Source organism: Triturus cristatus, chromosome 8, assembly GCF_964204655.1.
Source record: "Triturus cristatus chromosome 8, aTriCri1.1, whole genome shotgun sequence".
Classification (NCBI taxonomy): Eukaryota; Metazoa; Chordata; class Amphibia; order Caudata; family Salamandridae; genus Triturus; species Triturus cristatus.
This window is the reverse complement of record NC_140591.1, coordinates 1,640,165,290-1,640,184,029: the sequence shown is the minus strand read 5'-3', so window position 1 is coordinate 1,640,184,029 and position 18,740 is coordinate 1,640,165,290. Positions and strand designations below refer to the sequence as shown.

The following is an 18,740-nucleotide window of genomic DNA, read 5'->3' as shown; positions in this document are numbered from 1 at the left end:
TGATCTATTTCCGTTTTAATTTTAATCTTCGACCTTCTCTGAATACTTTTTCACGAAACTGCTGTCTTAATGTAAAGTGTTAATTAAGGATTTGAAGAGTTGAGAGCAGATATATATTTATATAGCTCTAACAGCAGGACAGTCAAACCATTTAAACCACCGGAGGGACAAAATTAAAACGTTTCCAAAAGCTGTAATGTTCCTAGAGTACGTGCTGACTGTATTATTGGTCTGTGAATACGTTTTTTGAACAGGGCAGTTTTGGTTCTTTAGGTCTCTGGTGATACTGACCCTGGGGGGTTCCTGCGGGGCCCCAGCCATCCTAGCATGCAGGAAGTAACATGTTGCTGTTAATATTAACTTGACATGACTGTGTGCCTTACTTAGAAGTCTGGGCTCGTGCACACATTTGCCCGGTGTCAATAAGAAGCACAACGTTGTCTTTGAAGCAGCAGAGCTCGGCGGCTGCTTCTTCACAAAGAAGGCAGTGATGCCTCGGATTGCACAGCGCCCGCCATATTTTAACGATAAATGTAACTTCATGTTTAAGCCGCACATACTACGGCCTTTGCTCTCATTCCCTGAGTGACCTCTGACCACTGAGTGATAAAGTATGCATACTTGGATAGCTACCGCAAAGAATTCACTACCACAGCGCTCCCTTCCCGTCCCCATCCACAACCCCGAATACGCGAGAAGGGCAGTCGTTTAGCAATAAATCATTTGGCTTTTTCCATATGATCCTCAGACAACAGTTAATGAAGACATAATAGTTACATTTTTTAGTTCTAAACAGCTGTACAGAAGGCAACGAATAAACATGGCGTGTAGCAGAGAAATTCCATAGAGACGCAAACACGAAATTCAACAGAAAGAGCAAGAATAAGAGATGATAAAACCACAAGCATTGGCATAGCCAATAGGTCACGCCTTTGGGACTTTATAAGTGTTTAGCCATGCAACAGTTGCATAACTAAACACTTATAAGGTCCCAAAAGCGAGACCTATTGGCTATGCCAATGCTTGTTTTAACTGCTGCAATCTATTGAAGCCTCACAGAGAACATCAAAGCGGCCGCGAAAGTGAGCGCAAACAAGTGCGGCGCGCGCGCCCGCGCACATGGACTGTAGCTCTCGGCTGGCTTGGTAGCACTTTTTGGAGCCCTCACAAAATGTCTCGCCAGACCAGCATATGCGCTGGGTCAGGCGAGACCTAAACAACAGTTGATGGACAGAATGCAGAACAATGTCATACATTCACCCCAGTACAGAGATCTGGGCCTAAATCCATCTTTTTTTTGCTCACCATGTCGTTCCAGTTTGAAGCCAACCATATACAAATCAGTCTTGACCCTGTGCCTCATGGGAACAGTCCATCCGAACTGCCAAGCCAGGTCCTCCCTGGACTGAAAACAAGCATCCTAGGACCGGTTTCGGGGTTTCACCCCTCTTCAGCCAGGATAGCTTGATTCCAGTCGCATGGAGAGCACGGGACTCTTGTCTGGGCATACCCTTCCCACTCGGGGTAACAAATACAAAAACAACAATTGATGGACAGAATGCAGAACAATGTCATACATTCACCCCAGTACAGAGATCTGGGCCGAAATCCATCATTTTTTTGCTCACCATGCTGTTCCAGTTTGAACCCAGCCATATGCAAATCAGTCTTGACCCTGTGCCTCGTGGAAACAGTCCAGCACGAACTGCAAAGCCAGGTCCTCCCTGGACTGGAAACAAGCATCCTAGGACCGGTTTCGCGGTTTCACCCCTTTTCAGCCAGTATAGCTTGATTCCAGTGGCATGGAGAGCACGAGACCCAAGTCTGGGCATACCCTTCCCACTCGGGGTGACAAATACAAAAACAACAGTTGATGGACAGAATGCAGAACAATGTCATACATTCACCCCAGTACAGAGATCTGGGCCTAAATCCATCGTTTTTTTGCTCACCATGCCGTTCCAGTTTGAACCCAACCATATGCAAATCAGTCTTGACCCTGTGCCTCATGGGAACAGTCCAGCCCGAACTGCTAAGCCAGGTCCTCCCTGGACTGGAAACAAGCATCCTAGGACCGGTTTCGGGGTTTCACCCCTCTTCAGCCAGGATAGCTTGATTCCAGTGGCTTGGAGAGCACGGGACTCTTGTCTGGGCATACCCTTCCCACTCGGGGTGACAAATGCAAAAACATCAGTTGATGGACAGAATGCAGAACAATGTCATACATTCACCCCAGTACAGAGATCTGGGCCTAAATCCATCGTTTTTTTGCTCACGATGCCGTTCCAGATTGAACCCAGCCATATGCAAATCAGTCTTGACCCAGTGCCTCATGGGAACAGTCCAGCCCGAACTGCCAATACAGGTCCTCCCTGGACTGGAAACAAGCATCCTAAGACCGGTTTCGGGGTTTCACCCCTCTTCAGCCAGCATACCTTGATTCCAGTGGCATGGAGAGCACGGGACCCATGTCTGGGCATACCCTTCCCACTGGGGGTGACAAATACAAAAACAACAGTTGATGGACAGAATGCAGAACAATGTCATACATTCACCCCAGTACAGAGATCTGGGCCTAAATCCATCGTTTTTTTGTTCACCATGCCGTTCCAGTTTGAACCCAGCCATATGCAAATAAGTCTTGACCCTGTGCCTCATGGGAACAGTCCAGCCCGAACTGCAAAGCCAGGTCCTCACTGGACTGGAAACAAGCATCCTAGCACCGGTTTCGGGGTTTCACCCCTCTTTGGCCAGAATAGCTTGATTCCAGTGGCATGGAGAGCACGGGACCCACGTCTGGGCATACCCTTCCCACTCGGGGTGACAAATACAAAAACAACAGTTGATGGACAGAATGCAGAACAATGTCATACATTCACCCCAGTACAGAGATCTGGGCCTAAATCCATCGTTTTTTTGTTCACCATGCCGTTCCAGTTTGAACCCAGCCATATGCAAATAAGTCTTGACCCAGTGCCTCATGGGAACAGTCCAGCCCGAACTGCCAATACAGGTCCTCCCTGCACTGGAAACAAGCATCCTAAGACCGGTTTCGGGGTTTCACCCCTCTTCAGCCAGCATACCTTGATTCCAGTGGCATGGAGAGCACGGGACCCACGTCTGGGCATACCCTTCCCACTGGGGGTGACAAATACAAAAACAACAGTTGATGGACAGAATGCAGAACAATGTCATACATTCACCCCAGTACAGAGATCTGGGCCTAAATCCATCGTTTTTTTGCTCACCATGCCGTTCCAGTTTGAACCCAGCCATATGCAAATAAGTCTTGACCCTGTGCCTCATGGGAACAGTCCAGCCCGAACTGCAAAGCCAGGTCCTCACTGGACTGGAAACAAGCATCCTAGCACCGGTTTCGGGGTTTCACCCCTCTTTGGCCAGAATAGCTTGATTCCAGTGGCATGGAGAGCACGGGACCCCCGTCTGGGCATACCCCTCCCACTCGGAGTGACAAATGCAAAAACAACAGTTGATGGACAGAATGCAGAACAATGTCATACATTCACCCCAGTACAGAGATCTGGGCCTAAATCCATCGTTTTTTTGTTCACCATGCCGTTCTTCAGTGCTTCAGCGTGATATGTATACAGAATGGTGTAATGGGGCCGGTCGTCGCGCCTGGTGGCAGTGGTGATTCCGCCGCTTGCACCTGTGCGGCAGTGAATACCAACATGGTGACATTTGTACCAGTGCGCCCAAGATCGCCATTGAATCTTCCAAATATGTGGGTGAACCGTGCGGATCGCAGTAGCCAGCCCTTCTATCGCTACTTTCTTTGAAGCGATTTGCAAATAGCCTCTTTATGTTCTGTTTCTATCCAGCAAGTTCCACACTGTAGCAGTTGATATAGTCAATGTTGGAAAATAAGGATTTATCAAAAAATGAAAGAAAAGCCCCATGTCTTCTGTTCGAATGACGAGCCGCAGCAGTTGGTAGCGCGGGTTCTCCTCGCACAGCACCTGCGACACAGAATAGGCTAAGCAGGGTCGCTATATATGTCTTTAAGCCTTATTAGTATTCGTATCCCAGGTTTAGACATCTGTGCGAGTCATCATGCTATTTTTAAATATTTTGGAAAAAAGCTTTAGGCGTCGAAAGCTGCAGTCTCGCCCCTTCGCTCCCCAGTACCCACTCCTGAAACCAAATACAGTAGTAAGCCGAGTACTCCCGATCGTAATGTCATTTATTTTTAATTATTTATTGTGAATCCGCCTGGGGAGGACTGAGGAAAGTCGCTGCAGTTTTAAAGCGCGGCTTCAGATCATAGCTGGGGCATTACTGTATGCACTTCAGCGGTTCTCCTGATGACCTGCATTTAAACGGCTTTATAAACACACGTATTCTTGGGACGGTGCCCAGTCCAGACAAGAAGCCGGTACTGGGGCTTGTTTCACCCGCAAATCAACGCACACGGGAGCCAATTGAAGGGGGAAAGTGACTGTTTGCAGCCGCTGAAGTACTTGTGTCGAGTGCTAGGCGCTACTGCCCCCTGCTGTTATGATTGCACATTGCGGCCCCTCATTGTTGATCAATGAAGCGAGAATGTACAAATGAATTTTTCAATAAAAGCAAAACATCTTTAACGTTTTCTGTTCATAACCTTGTATTCTGAATCAAACGTACATTTTGTTAATTACATTTTTTAATGGTGTCACTTGAAGTGTCAAACGTTAGTTGTTTAATGGGCCTAACCAGTGAGACTCTAAGAGCTATCCCAGTGAGCCTGACCAAAGCCTGAAATTATCCTGGCTGGTGTTTACCACCTTCTAAATGCTATATTTTACTGAAATGAGAACGTAATTAGAAATGTTTATGAAGGATTTAAAGTCCAGTAATATCGCAATGAAATGTTCAGACGTGTTTCTCAAGTTGTACAATGCTAATATGAAGACAGTCTGCTGTCTAAATTGGCGCATATTTGTAGGCTCAAGTGGGTGTGAAGTATTGAAAGCTGATCCCATATATTTTTTTAGTTCCCAGTTCTTCGTTCCTAGAAGGTTTTCTTAAAATAAATACATTTGTGAAGGGATATTGAGGCTTTAACCTGCATGGGACTGAGAGGGAGAACCATGGTGACACCCAAGCTAGAAGCTTCTAAGACACATATGTATGGCTACAATTAATGACCTACTTCCCTTGTATGTGAGAATTGACATCAACGTGTTATTTATCACTTATAAACCCATACATAGCCTATTTGTTTCCCTCATTGAACTGGGCCTTCCATTGCACAACTAAGCCTAACTCCGCTATGTTTTGAAATATAATTTTGATTCATTTATAAACTGCATGAATAATGCATTTCATGCATGTTATTGGTAGCATTGCTTTTAGGTATCCTAGCTTATTTTAGTGTTCTCCATCGCTTCCCCCGTGGAAGGCTGTTTCTGGATACCAAAATATGCATCTGATGTTGACAAACCTGAGGGTCCGTGGAGTCAAACTGCGCGCATGTCCCTCAGCTTCAATGGGCGCGTTCGCTGTGATGCGCTACTGCTCTTATTTACTTACGTTCCAACTAGGAAAAGTAAGCCAGTAAGGATGTCTTGCTTAATTCCTGCTTTATGGCAGGTTAGATAAGCATATTCTAGGAGCTCGAATATCGTCCCAGCTATTCACGGCTTTGCAGTCACTGAGAAACAAATGTGAATAGGTGGTTTATACATGCGTAAAGGCAGTAGTGTATAGTCACCACAGTTGCCTTTACTTTAATGTAAACTAGACCAATTTCCATTAACTAGATATATATTGTTGTGACTTCACTTCCTGTGACATTATTACCCATTATCCATGCCTTTTAGATCGCCACTACTTTCTTTAGGCCCACTTTCGGGGTTCAAGGGGCGTCTGGGTGGCTTGACACAAGCTGATTGGTGCACTGGCATAAACCAAAATGATGCCCCTCCCAGAATATGAGGGGCCTCAGCGCCTCAAATATATCTTCGATGTTCATTGGCCTGGGCTAATTGGGAAGCCCCGTTGGGGGTTGGGGGCTCTGTGAAGGGCTGCCCCCTTGTGCTACACACATGGCCGGTGCTTCACTTATATATATATATTTTTATAAAAAGCGCCTACTCAGCCCAGGGGCCCAGGAGTGCTTTACACAAGCACCAGATTACATTATATGGGGTAACTTTTTAAGGCACAAGGAGATTAAGTGATTTGCCCAGAATTATAAGATGTTGGGCAAACCCTAGGACTCGAACGTAGTGCTTCAGCTCTTAAGTCTGCAGCTCTGGCTGCTAAGCCACATCCTAAGTGGTTGATGCTTACCTCTAGGTTTTGGTAGTCCTAAGCATCCAGATTCAGGGAATCCCAAACTGTTCACAGTATCAGCAGAGCTGCTCATGTGACTTGAGTCCCACCAAATAATATAGTGGGCTAGGCAAACATACATTCTGTCAGAGAGATTAAAAGCAGCTGCAAGAAATGGACTGACCTAAGAAAGCAGGAAAGTGCAGAGGGGAATCACAGAAAATACAATACGGTGGGAAGGGAATTCTGACACTAGTTCGTACTTGGAAGAAAAAAATAAGATTCAGACTAATGGAACAAAAAAATAGGAGAAAATGAATGAGAGAAATCAGCAAAAAGTAAAACTTTGAAAGGAAAAAAAATGAACAGGGGTAGAAAAAGGAGCAAAATAACCATGCACTATGATGAAGCCATATGTGTAATCTGGAAGTCACTGGTCCGAATCCTTGTGATTTCTAAGGGTTAATGTTCCAATTGCTCAGATTATCATTTAAAAGAAACGTGCCAGGCTTTGGAATTAGTACTGTGAGCCAAACTTGAGGATGAGCATCAGAAGACATCCACTCCACAATTTGCAGAATTTTCTTTTCAGTGTTTGCATTATTTACCCTGCAACCTCACAAAACCTAATGTCCTCTAGCCCATCTATTAAGAACACCAACTATCTGCAAGAAGGCCCCCTCCACCCAACTATTGTTAAGAATTTATATTGGTTTAATCCACAAAGAAGAAACTAACTGATGTCAATCCATGGAATGGTTCCCTTGAGGGCACAGGACTGATCACAATAATATCCAGTACCCGTTGGATTAACCACCAACCTTGTGTGGCGAAGCAGCGTGCTTTCTGGCGTAAAGCACTTCAATGCCTCATCAGGGGTAGGAAGCCCTATATAAACACAATACATTTAATGGACTACGCAGGACTTGATCCATGTGACTGGTCCATTCTGCAATATCTATATATTCACTGAAAAAACTATAGGTTTCAGGCATGTTATAGTTAGAAAGTAGCATTTACAAAACCTTAGAAATTCACTGAAAACACCATAGGTTTCAGGCATGTTATAGTTAGAAATTAGCATTTAAGACACCTTAGAAATTCACTGAAAAAACCATAGGTTTCAGGAAAGTTATAGTTAGTTGGACATTTCACTTGTATAAAACCATAGGAATTCCCCCGTTATAGTTAGTTCAGCTAACTATAACTCACGCCCCTGCAATGCACTGCTGATGACGCCACATATTACATCATTCATGACATGGTCAGTGACATCACTGATGACATCACTGATGACAACATCCACGTAACAATCTGATACACCTCCTCACACTCTAATATAACCTTTGATACACCCACTCTAAAATGCAGACTACCATTTTCAAAACCATAGACACACCAATACCAGTTTCTACATACCCACTCACTGATTCCTAGGTCTACACACATGTCCACTCATTCATCCATACAGTTACTCATATCGTTTGCACTCATACACCTATACAGACACTCACACACCACCACTCGCCCATTGAGTTATGCACTATCATATGCACTCATACACCTATACAGACACTCACACACCACCACTCGCCCATTGAGTTACTCACACTCCTAGTCAGTCATGCAAAGAATCAATCACACTCCCATTTACTCCCCTATACAGTTTTACACCCACCACCTCACTTATTCTGACAGATACCAACACATACTTAATCTCTTATACAATCACCGATACAAGCACACACTCATCCATACAGCCACTCTTACAATCACTCACTCTCACATATAGTAATTTATATGCTCCAACACTCACATATACTGCCTTTCACGTGTAGTTACTCACACATGTACCACTGAGACATCCATTCACTCACCAACACACCCATGCACACGCTCACCCACCCATACAGCCCTTCACAGATGCACTCTTGAACCCATACACCCAGTGAATCACCCGCTCACAAATGTATGATGTTATTCCGCCGCCTTTTATCCGGCAGGGAATCACAACACGGTAGTTACAATGACCGCGTTGTGATTCCGCATACCATTACGGAACAACGACTTGCAGAGGGGGGGGCGCTGGATGTTGGAATAGTATAATTTACTATTCCAACTCCAGTCTGTGCGGACATGAGGAAAGGTGATGGATTTTAAATCCAACACCTCCCCCCCGCAAGTCGTTGTTCCAACTTGCGGAGTAATGATATGCAGAATCACAAAGCGGTCGTTGTAACGACTGCGTTGTGATTCCCTGTGTTTTAAAAGTTTTGGGGTAAACGTTGTTTACCCCCGCTCACACATCTATGCAGAGTCACACCCCCTCACCCACCCACAAGAACACTCAGGCACCCATACAGATACTCAGACAACCAATCAATAACCCATATAGACACTCATGTGGCTACTCACCAACCCATGCAGCCGCTTACACACCAACTGATAGACTGATACAGACATTCACACAGTTTAGTCACAAATACATGCATTCAGTAACACATGTTTAATCACTCACTTATACAGTCAGTCACACACCTACTAAATCATCCATTCAGACACTTATACACCCACTCATTCTTCAGTACACCTTGGCATATATATATATATATATATATTTATACAAAACATATTTAAACTTTACAGAAACACATAGTCACTGGATGATGTCATCAGTGATATCACTTGAGATCTCATCAGTGATGTCACTGACCATGTCATGAATGATGTAATATGTGGCGTCATCAGCAGTGCATTGCAGGGGCGCGAGTTATAGTTAGCTGGACTAACTATAACGGGGGAATTTCTATGGTTTTATACGAGTGAAATGTCTAACTATAACGTGCCTGAAACCTATGGTTTTTTCAATGAATATATATAATTATCCTACATACTGGCGTTATATATATATATATATATATATATATATATATATATATATATATATATATATACACAAAACATACTGGCAGGCGTTAGTAAGTAGTATAATTAGGACCAAGGTTTCCATAGGAAAAGCATTTTGTGTTTTGCCAATAACTTTTGAGCTGCTTGACAAAGCACCACAACATTTTCACACAACTTCCCCTTTTTGGTTAAGCTGGTTTGTTGAAAGTTTTGGGTTGATCCGTCAAACAGGGGTCGAGAAAAATGGTGGGTCCCAAAATGCGTTTTCCCCATGATATGTCAGTTGGTACTTTTCATTTTTTGAACACGACTACAGCCTTAACAGCTGAACGGAATGACACCAAATTTGTCGGAAAGATAGATGTTGTTCTAGAAAGTGTGCCTTTTGTGATTTGGTGTAAATCTGTTCAATAGTTTCGGAGATATTAAAGTTTAAAAAATAGATATCTGGGGACTTGCCTATCCCACTAAAATTTGACTGGCCCAGGAAAAAGGCGTGAGGCCCCCTCCCCTTTTTTGTATAAAAAATATATAAATTAAAGCTGGCCTGAGGGATGTGGTCCCTGGGGCAGAAATCGGCCAGGGGAGGGGGGCCACGTGGACCCCCTCCTCATTCAAAAAAAGGCCCTGGGGGATGGGGTCCTCGGGGCCCAAATCCGCCCAGGAAAAATGTGTCCCAGCCTATCTTAAGGCCATGGCCGACATTGCTTCCCTCATATATGCTTTTCAAAGCTTTGAATGCTATAACAGAGCCAAGCTGTGACTCACAAAGCTTAATGTGTTAAAGGCCATCTAGAAAACTCGTATGGGTACATTGGTGCCAAGAAGGTTGAGCAGGAGGCTTGAAAGGGGGTGATTTTTGCCATAGCTGGTTCCATCTAGCATTTTTTAATTTACGGTTTAATCACCTCTTTAATTACAATCATTATCATGTATTCATAGTCTGCACTTGATTAGAGAATTATACATTTAAGAGATTTTATTGAAAATTATTGGGTGTGTCACCAATAAAATAATCCCTTAGTCTCATATTATTAATCGTTACCCTAAGTGCATCGTCTTCAATATGGCTTCCTGCCTTGAGTCAGTAAACTGGTGTCAGCCTGCAACTTTTTGAACATCTCAAAGTGGGATAGTTCAGCTGGTGATTCTGTGAAAACGAATCAAAGATGCCCCACTCCCGGAACATACCCAGAACAGGAGCCTTCTCTTTGGATGCCAACCCATTCTCTCTCAAGGACTTCATGATCCAGTTCAGGGCCTCTGTAGCCTGGGACACCTGCAACAAAAACTCCATTTAATTATCTAGTCGTTTTCATGTTGGACAAACAAGAACATCCTTAAATATGGCAAAGACTGAGCATAGTCTTGAGGGGACCAATAAGCACCTTGAGACATTATTTGGGAAGGGAATAAAAACCGGATAAACAGGATTGGTCACAAAGCATCTTATAAATCGAGGCAGACATATGTGGGCATCAATTTTCACAGTTTACATATTGGAAGATTAAATACATTGCTACGTAAGACAGTGTTTCAGGATTCTGACTCCAATGTGCATGGACTTACGGAAACACGCTAAAGACCCACATTGGCCACCCGTGGAGTCTGGCAGAAGCAGCCCACCGCATTCTTGCAGGTTGTTGGTGCACTGCTGTATCCATCAGTGGTTCTTTGGGCAATCGTGCATGCCATGTGTTCACATGCTTTAAGCTGAAAGGAAGCTGATGTGACTCAGCAATGTTTGAGCTGAAGTGGGGAGAGTGTAGCCTGATTTTACTAGTTCAGCAAAACCAGACCAGGTTTGACAAGCTGTCTGCAGCTGCCTTTCCTAACATGATCTTATTTACTTTTAACTCAAAATGAAAGCACTGTGAACATTAATTTAGTATACCTTAATCTACTGGACACAGGTGGCTTTATACACTCACTGCCCAGCTCCCAGTGTCCTGTCTTTATTACAATACTACTTAAATACATAAAATATATTTAGCAAAGGGTAAACATATAAGGGTCTATTCGCAAACTACATTTTGGAGTATGTTTAATAGTACTACCGTAGTACTCCTAAAGTAATATAAACCCGAATGAGAATGGGTTCATCATGGGCAGGCAAACACACACACACTCACTTACATAGACTGTTTCATTTCCAAGACCAGACCCCAGGAAGTTTGATGTCACTCATGGTCATGCCACTAGACATTGAGTAAGCCTTCAACAGTCTTAACCTGGTTTTCTTTTATCTAAAGTTCTAATACTGATGGGAATTGATTGTTAGTGTTTTACTTTCCTCTACTTGCACTAATTCAGAAGATTTGTACTTGTTAGGACCTCGCTGCCTTCTTTCACTCACCTTCTTTCTCAGGAGCGTGTTCAAGGTAATCCCGGGGGCCCGCAGCAGACAGGCCGCCATCTTAGGTGTGGGCAGGGTTGCGGGCTACCCTCTACACACCCCACCGGAAGAGGGGATTTAACGCTCGATGGCGCGAGCGTGTCGGTGGCGCACCGAAGGCGCGCCTAAGGCAAGCCCGTCTGCGCCGGTCTGCACCCGTCCGCACCCGAACGGGCCCTGGGGCCAAGACCCATGTATCTTCTACCCAGGATCATACTAATTATACTAGAGCGCAGCTCCACCAGCTCAATAGGGCACCTATAGCCAAATGCTACCATCAGTTGCGGTGTGATAAACTTGTTAACGGCTGCTCATACTGTTCTTTTACTTTTCTCCCCCTACTTCTACTCCCACCGCATGTACAGCCCACTATAAAATGTATCTACTTAATTGCAGATCTATGTCTAAACATTGCACGGAGATCACGATGTTGCTCCAGGAACTTGCCCCAGAGGTTATATTTCTAACCAAAACCTGGCTTAACTCCAGCTCAGACCGAGACATTGGGGAGACACTCCCTCAGGGATATCTAATACAGAGGGTGGACAGAGCTATGGGCAAGGGTGAAGGCATCGCGATTCTCTATAAATACTGTTTCACCTGTCGTCTCCTTGGTAACCCTCTTATAGACTGTGAGAATATGCATTTCTCAATTGAATTCTCCCCCCTACTGTCAGTTTTTGGCATCTTGATTTATTGTCCTCCAGGAGCAGAAGGTTCCTTTTGGAAAGTTTTGGTAGAGACCGCTATCAACTAGCCAGCATGTCCGCCAATTTTATCCTCCTAGGTGATTTTAATCTACATTTCGACGACCCAAAAGCGGCAAATGCCGTTGAATTGGTAGCAGATCTTGCGACTTCTCAGCTTCCGCAAAAAGTCTCAAGGGCCACGCACATGAAAGGACACCGCCTTGACTCTGTGTTCTCCAATGTGGAAAACCTCATAGGAGATGATCCTATTCCTGTCCCTTGGTCTGACCACTTCCTCATTCCTCTTTCCTGGTGTCCCAGGAGCCTTAGCCCGCAAGTCCAACCTTTAAGGACTTTGAGTCGACCCTGGTCTATGCTCAATCCAGATAATTGGATCCAAGTATTGGAGAAGACCAGACCTATACCTGATCCCTGTCCAATTGCAGCGGATAAAGACTTCTGCAACTGGATTGAAGACTCATTAAATCAGGTCTTACCCAAAACTTTGATGAAGAAAAAAAATAGCTCCTTTAAATCCCCTTGGTAATCTGCAGAACTGGGGGTTCTCAAACAATGTTGCAAAGTACATGAAAGAAGGTGGAGGAAAGATTTCTCTGCCAGTAAGAAGATTGACGATAGAACAGCCATCTGTAAATACAGAGCAGGAATAAAGAAGGCTCAAGCATCTTTTTATGAGGAGAAAATTCTTCAGGCTTCTAACTCCCCTAGAGAAACCTTTTTGATTATTAAAAAACTTATCAAAATCCCTGTCCCACTAGCGCCCCCGATTTGTCAGGGAAACTATGTAATAAACAGGCAGAATTTTTTAGCCCTAAACTTCATAACATATTGCAATCGATGCCCCATGTTGAGGATGCACGCGATGACAAGGTGCCTATCCCACTAGTCATACGTTGGATTCCCTCCCCCCTCTCCCTCCAGAAACCCTTTTGACCTTATTCTCTCAGGTGAAAAGTGGTTCACCTAGGGACCCGGCTCCCATGTACATCTTGGTTAAGGCGGTATCTACAGTCGCCCCTGTTGTTGTAGATGTGATTAATTCCTCACTTAACACAGGAGTAGTGCCCCCGAAGTGGAAAAGGGCAATGGTGAAGTCATTGTTGAAAAAACCCAACCTAGACCCGGGAGAGTTGGGTAACTACCGTCTCATTTCCCTTCTCCCTGGGATCGCCAAAATAGCAGAGAAACATGTGAACTCTATACTTTCCAATTTTTTGCAATCTCATAGTGTTCTGCATCCCACTCAGACTGGATTCCGTCCATGACAGAGCACGGAAACCGCTCTGGTGGCTGTAGTGGAGGAAGGTAGAAAGATTGTGGACGCTGGAGGGTCGGCAGCCATCATTCTTCTCGACCTAAGCGCCGCATTCGATACGGTAAACCATCGTACTCTTATCCACCGCCTCAAAAAAATAGGAATAGTTGGTACGGCCCTGAAATGGCTTTGTTCCTTTTTGGAGGATCGCCTCTTCCAGGTCTTTGAGGGAGATGTGAGCTCACTACCTCAACCTCTGCTATGTGGCGTCCCCCAGGGATCTTCATTAAGCCCAACTCTTTTTAATATATATATGGCCCCCTTGGCAGCAATCATAGCACCATTCAGAATTCAAATGGTAACCTACGCCGACGACACCCAATTAGTCATGGCTCTTAACCAAACTACCCACCAGACCAAGGCCGTTTTCTTCTGTTTAACTGAGGTTTTTAAATGAATGACTGCCTCCCAGCTGAAGCTGAATAGGAATAGGACAGAGATTATGATCTTGGGCAAACCACCCCGCCCCCCCCCCCCATCTATACTGGAGTCCTCATGGCCAGTATGCATGGGCCCTCTTCCTGTCTTTAAAACTGAAATAAAGATCCTGGGCATTTGGCTCGACCAGGATCTGTTGTTCAAGGTGCAGGCAAGTAAGACAGTGGCCACCTGTTTCAGTCTGCTTAGAATGGCTAGTAAAGTGCTTCCTCTCCTCCCTCCTCTAGCCAAGAAAGTCCTGGTCCAGTCCTTGATACTTTCAAGGATTGACTATGGAAATGCCCTTTTTTGGGTGCCCCAGCGGCAGTCATGACTAAATTACAAAAGATCCAAAACTGTGCAGCCAGAGTGCTGTCGGGCGTTTCCAATCGTACCTCAGCTAAACCATCTATTCGCTCACTGCATTGGCTGCCGGTGAAGGATAGGGTAAGTTTTAAAGCCCTTTGTATTGTTCATAAATCCCTTCAAGGGAATGGTCCTCCACTATTGGCACCCATGATTCGCCCACATAAAGCTAACAGGAATCTCCGATCCAATGACCTTCATTTGGTATCGATTCCTAAAGTCAAGAGGGCCAGAAGTGGCGGCTGTCTTTTTTCTTTTAAGGCGGCCAAACTTTGGAATGCCCTGCCCCTCCAGTTACGGAGGGAACCCAACCACCTAGTTTTTCGAAGACAATTGAAAACCTTCCTGTTTCCGTAATCATCCTCAGCCCTTTCCGATCAGTCACACTCAGCGCTGGTAGGCCTCTGGGTAGCCATGCGCTTTACAAATGCCCTTTCATTCATTCATTCATGAAGGATTCATGAAGTGGGTGTGACTGCTCTGCACAGACCCCATTGCAAGGATGAGGACAGGGAAGGTGTTTTCCGACCTGTGGGCATACACAGGGGCACCCTCTGGGGATGCCTGCTCTCCCCATGACTGTTCATGCTGGCCATGAAACCATTGGCTGTTTTTTTTGTGAAATGGCAAAAGAATGCGGCCTCAAGCTTGCACACACTTCCCACATAATTTCATTATGTGCTGACACTGGCCTGTTGTATTTAGCAGACCCATTATCAAGTTTACTGAAGATTATGATGATACTGTCGACTTTTGGACACCTTTGAAGCTTAAGAACACACTGCGATAAGCCTTGGCTCTTCCAGGTGAGTGCAACTTCATCAGATCTCATGTAGGTGGGCTGGTAAGCTGAAGAGACTCACAGTAGCCAAGGTTATGTTGCCATTTACTTGCAGTGGGATGGGCATGTCAAACCTGGAAACGCATTACCTGGCCACTCATGTTGATTTGGCCGATTGGGTGACAGGGGACCGCAGGGATCACAACATCATGGAACTCATCACATGCCAGGGCGGGGTCTCATTGATTGGGGTCCTCCTTGGTGGTGGTACAAATGCAAGAAAACAACCTCGGGCACTCAGAGCTGACAAATATTGTTGGCAAAGGTAAGCAAGTACAACTAAAGGAGCCATACTTTGTTTTTCAGCATTTCCCCTTTGTTATTTGTCTTGATGAAGGGCATTGACTGGGCATAGAGATGTAAAGATTTGGATGGGTGCCAAGATTGTCACAGTAGGTGGACTGTTCATGGCTGGGTTATACATGACTCAAGCAGCTGTGGTGGCAGCAGCAAAAGCAACCATGCCTGCCACACTGGATGAACAATCTATTTCTTGCACTCTTACAAACATTCTTAGATTGGGGGACTGCGCTCAAGCCATTACTCTGTTGTATGGTTCTCTGTCCTCTACTCTCTACACCGCTAAAACAGAGGTCAAGTTGATTTGGGCAGAGGCAGCTCCTTTTCAGGGGGACTAGTGCATAACACTGCAACCTGTGAGCTCACGGAGCAACTGCTACAATAAATTACACTGACAATTGAATTTACCAGTGTTAATTGTAAACACAACTTTTGTGTTTACATGAACTCTGCAGTGTGCAGGTAAGCCCTCTTTGCCCCTCCACCAGGCTCCTGATGACAGGAGGAGGAGGGAGGTGAGTGACAATCCAGCTAGAGTGTTATTTAAAAACACAGCACTCTGTAGATGTAGATGCTTGGATTGCACATGTGAGGGGCGTAGTTCAACTATGATCTCCTAACACAGGCACATTTCTTTTTTATCTAGCAGACATACTGCACATGCTCAGGCAGAACAACATACCTGCTAAAATGTGGCTGTCAGGGTGCACGTTGGTATATCCCTGAGGCTGAGGAGCGACACAGAGCAGCAGGGGCTGGACCCTCAGCACTGTCTCAGCATCTGATAGGACTGTGCTTCCAGTACAATCATGAAACTGAGAGAGGGCTTGAGGTGGGACTTCCTCTGAAATCTGGCCCTGCTGCTCTGCCTGGCTCCTCGTTAGAATTCATAGCTTTCTGATTCCTATGTCCAGTACCAGATTCCTGCTCTGCAGCTGCAATGGAGCTTTTTAGTTCCCACAAAAGAATAAAAGGTAAGTAAGAAAAAAAAACAGAGGGCCTTATTTATAAAAGCTATCGCATAGCTGCGATAAAACAGCAATGCAACAGTTTTCACTGCACCCTCCTTGCGACATGATAAATGTGCCGTATTTAATGTACGGCACTTCATGTCGCAAGGAATGACAGATACATCAGGAATCCTGACTCCTGACGTGTCTGTTGGTGCAAAAGTCACACATTTCTGGAGTTGTGTCACAAGTAAGAGGCAACTCCAGCAATGCATGGGGTAGGCCTGTGCCTATGGCACTGCATCACCCTTACGTCTGCCATGAAGCACTCAAAGTTTTGACGCTGTGGTGTACTAGACGTGTTGCAGTAAAATGTCATAGATTTCACTGCAACACTTCTACAACCCTTTTTTGCGTGGAAAAGCCCACCCTGCATTCATTATACCTGACACAGGTATAATGTGGCACAGGGCTTTACAAGAGGACACATCTGCCTAGACTCGCCAACTTATAAATATGGCGCAACATGGCTCATTGTTTACACCGCCGCTGTATCACAAAAAGTGACGCAATGGCAGTGCGAACGTGTTGCAAGGCTTTTATAAATGCAGCCCAGAGTTGGTTCTCAGTGTACCTGTGATTAAAAGCGTGTTTGGGAGTGATTGAGAACGAATGAGATAGAGTGAGAGTGTGTGTTAATGTAATGGGTTTGAGAGTGTCAGTGAGAATGAGAGTGAGAATAATTGAGTGGGAGTTAGTATAAATAAGTAAAGGCATGAGAGGGAGTAAAGCAGTGTGAATGAATTAGAATGAGTGAGTGAGAGGCAGATTGTGAGAGGGAGTGAGTCAGGGGTGACACTGTCCATGGTGCAACAGGTGCAGTTGCACGAGGGCACAGAGTCCCTGATGCAACTGAACTTTCTGCACTTTTAATTCAGAATGCCTGTACCCCAGGAGTTCAGATCAGAACCCCTGTACACCAGTAGCTGAAAGCGACAGTCAGTGATTGTGAAAGTGTGAGTGTGTGAAAGTGTGTTTGTGAGTGAGAAACAGTGAGTGTATGGGTGCATTTGTGTGTTAGGGTACCCAAGGCCAATTTTGAAAACAATGAAGTGAACCCATGGCGAGTAGTATGCCCCACCACCTTCAGGGGTCAACAGGGAATTAGAGAAGAGGCAACAAGGGGATAAATAAATGAGGTCACATAGGATAAAATATTGGAATACACTAAGTCACTAACAGGAATGCTAAGTTTACTACATCCATTACTGCACCTGTTCTTAGGTGCCAAAAGGTACCGGGGGCTATTGATACCTGACCCAGGTGCCAGAAGGCACAGGCTCATTTCTACCTCATCATATGGGAGTGCTGCCATATACAGACATTCTGAATAGTGATGACAGTTATAATTAAATAGGTGACAGGATTTGTAGTCCTATTGCAGCTCTTATAATACCCATGTTGTAGACCGAAGCTGCTGAATGCAAATTTATAGACTTGCCATTGATCCTTGCCAAAAGGAAAATAGCAATAGACGGCCACAGGTTTTCATAAATGGCTACAAGAAGTGGAAATATGGACTAGAGCAGAGATAATCAACCTACATAGAAGAAACAACTAAGGATTATTGATTGCCTCATAGGACATCATCATTTTGGCCCTCAAAGGCAAAACAGATGAGGGACTGCCCTGAGCCCACACTATAGTATTTGCACACTCAGTAAAGTGAACACCATTGATGTTGTAAAGTTTTGGTAACATTTTGCTTGTAAGGATGAAATAACAAAGGACCATCAATCGACTCATGGGACACCACCCTGTTGGCCCTCGAGGGCAAAACAGCGAGCAACCACCGTGAGTACACACAACGGTATTTGCAGATTCAGCCAAGTGAACGACAATGATATTGCAAAGTTTTGGTTAAATTTTGCTAAGAAGGATTTGCTTTTATCTCAAGGCTTGGGAACATGAAGGTATATAATTCAGGGTATACTGAGGGACTGACTACTGTGGTGAGGGGGTCCTGGAATTGCATCACTAGTTAATTTTATTGGGAACTTTTTAAATCTTAAATGCACAATTGGTTACCAGATACTGGATCAGGACATGCATGAAAATTTCATTTGTTGCACTTCGATGTATCGGTGTTAGGGTTATGGATGTGTATATAAGATAAAAGATGTAATATGTATGAAATTGCAATACACATTTGAAAAAAAAACTTTGGGGAATTTATAAACTACTATATCATTAATTTAAATAA

The 18,740-nt window shown here is 44.6% G+C and overlaps 1 protein-coding gene across 1 annotated transcript in view; it reads right to left on the bottom strand.

The window, feature by feature from the left end:
• LOC146808472 (transient receptor potential cation channel subfamily M member 2-like) overlaps nt 1–18,740 on the bottom strand; it is a 2,315,843-nt gene that overhangs the window by 21,421 nt on the left and 2,275,682 nt on the right. Inside the window, exon 27 of the mRNA XM_085623958.1 lies at nt 10,375–10,462. Within this exon, the coding sequence (XP_085480084.1) occupies nt 10,375–10,462 (88 nt within the window). The remainder of the gene's footprint in view (nt 1–10,374; nt 10,463–18,740) is intronic.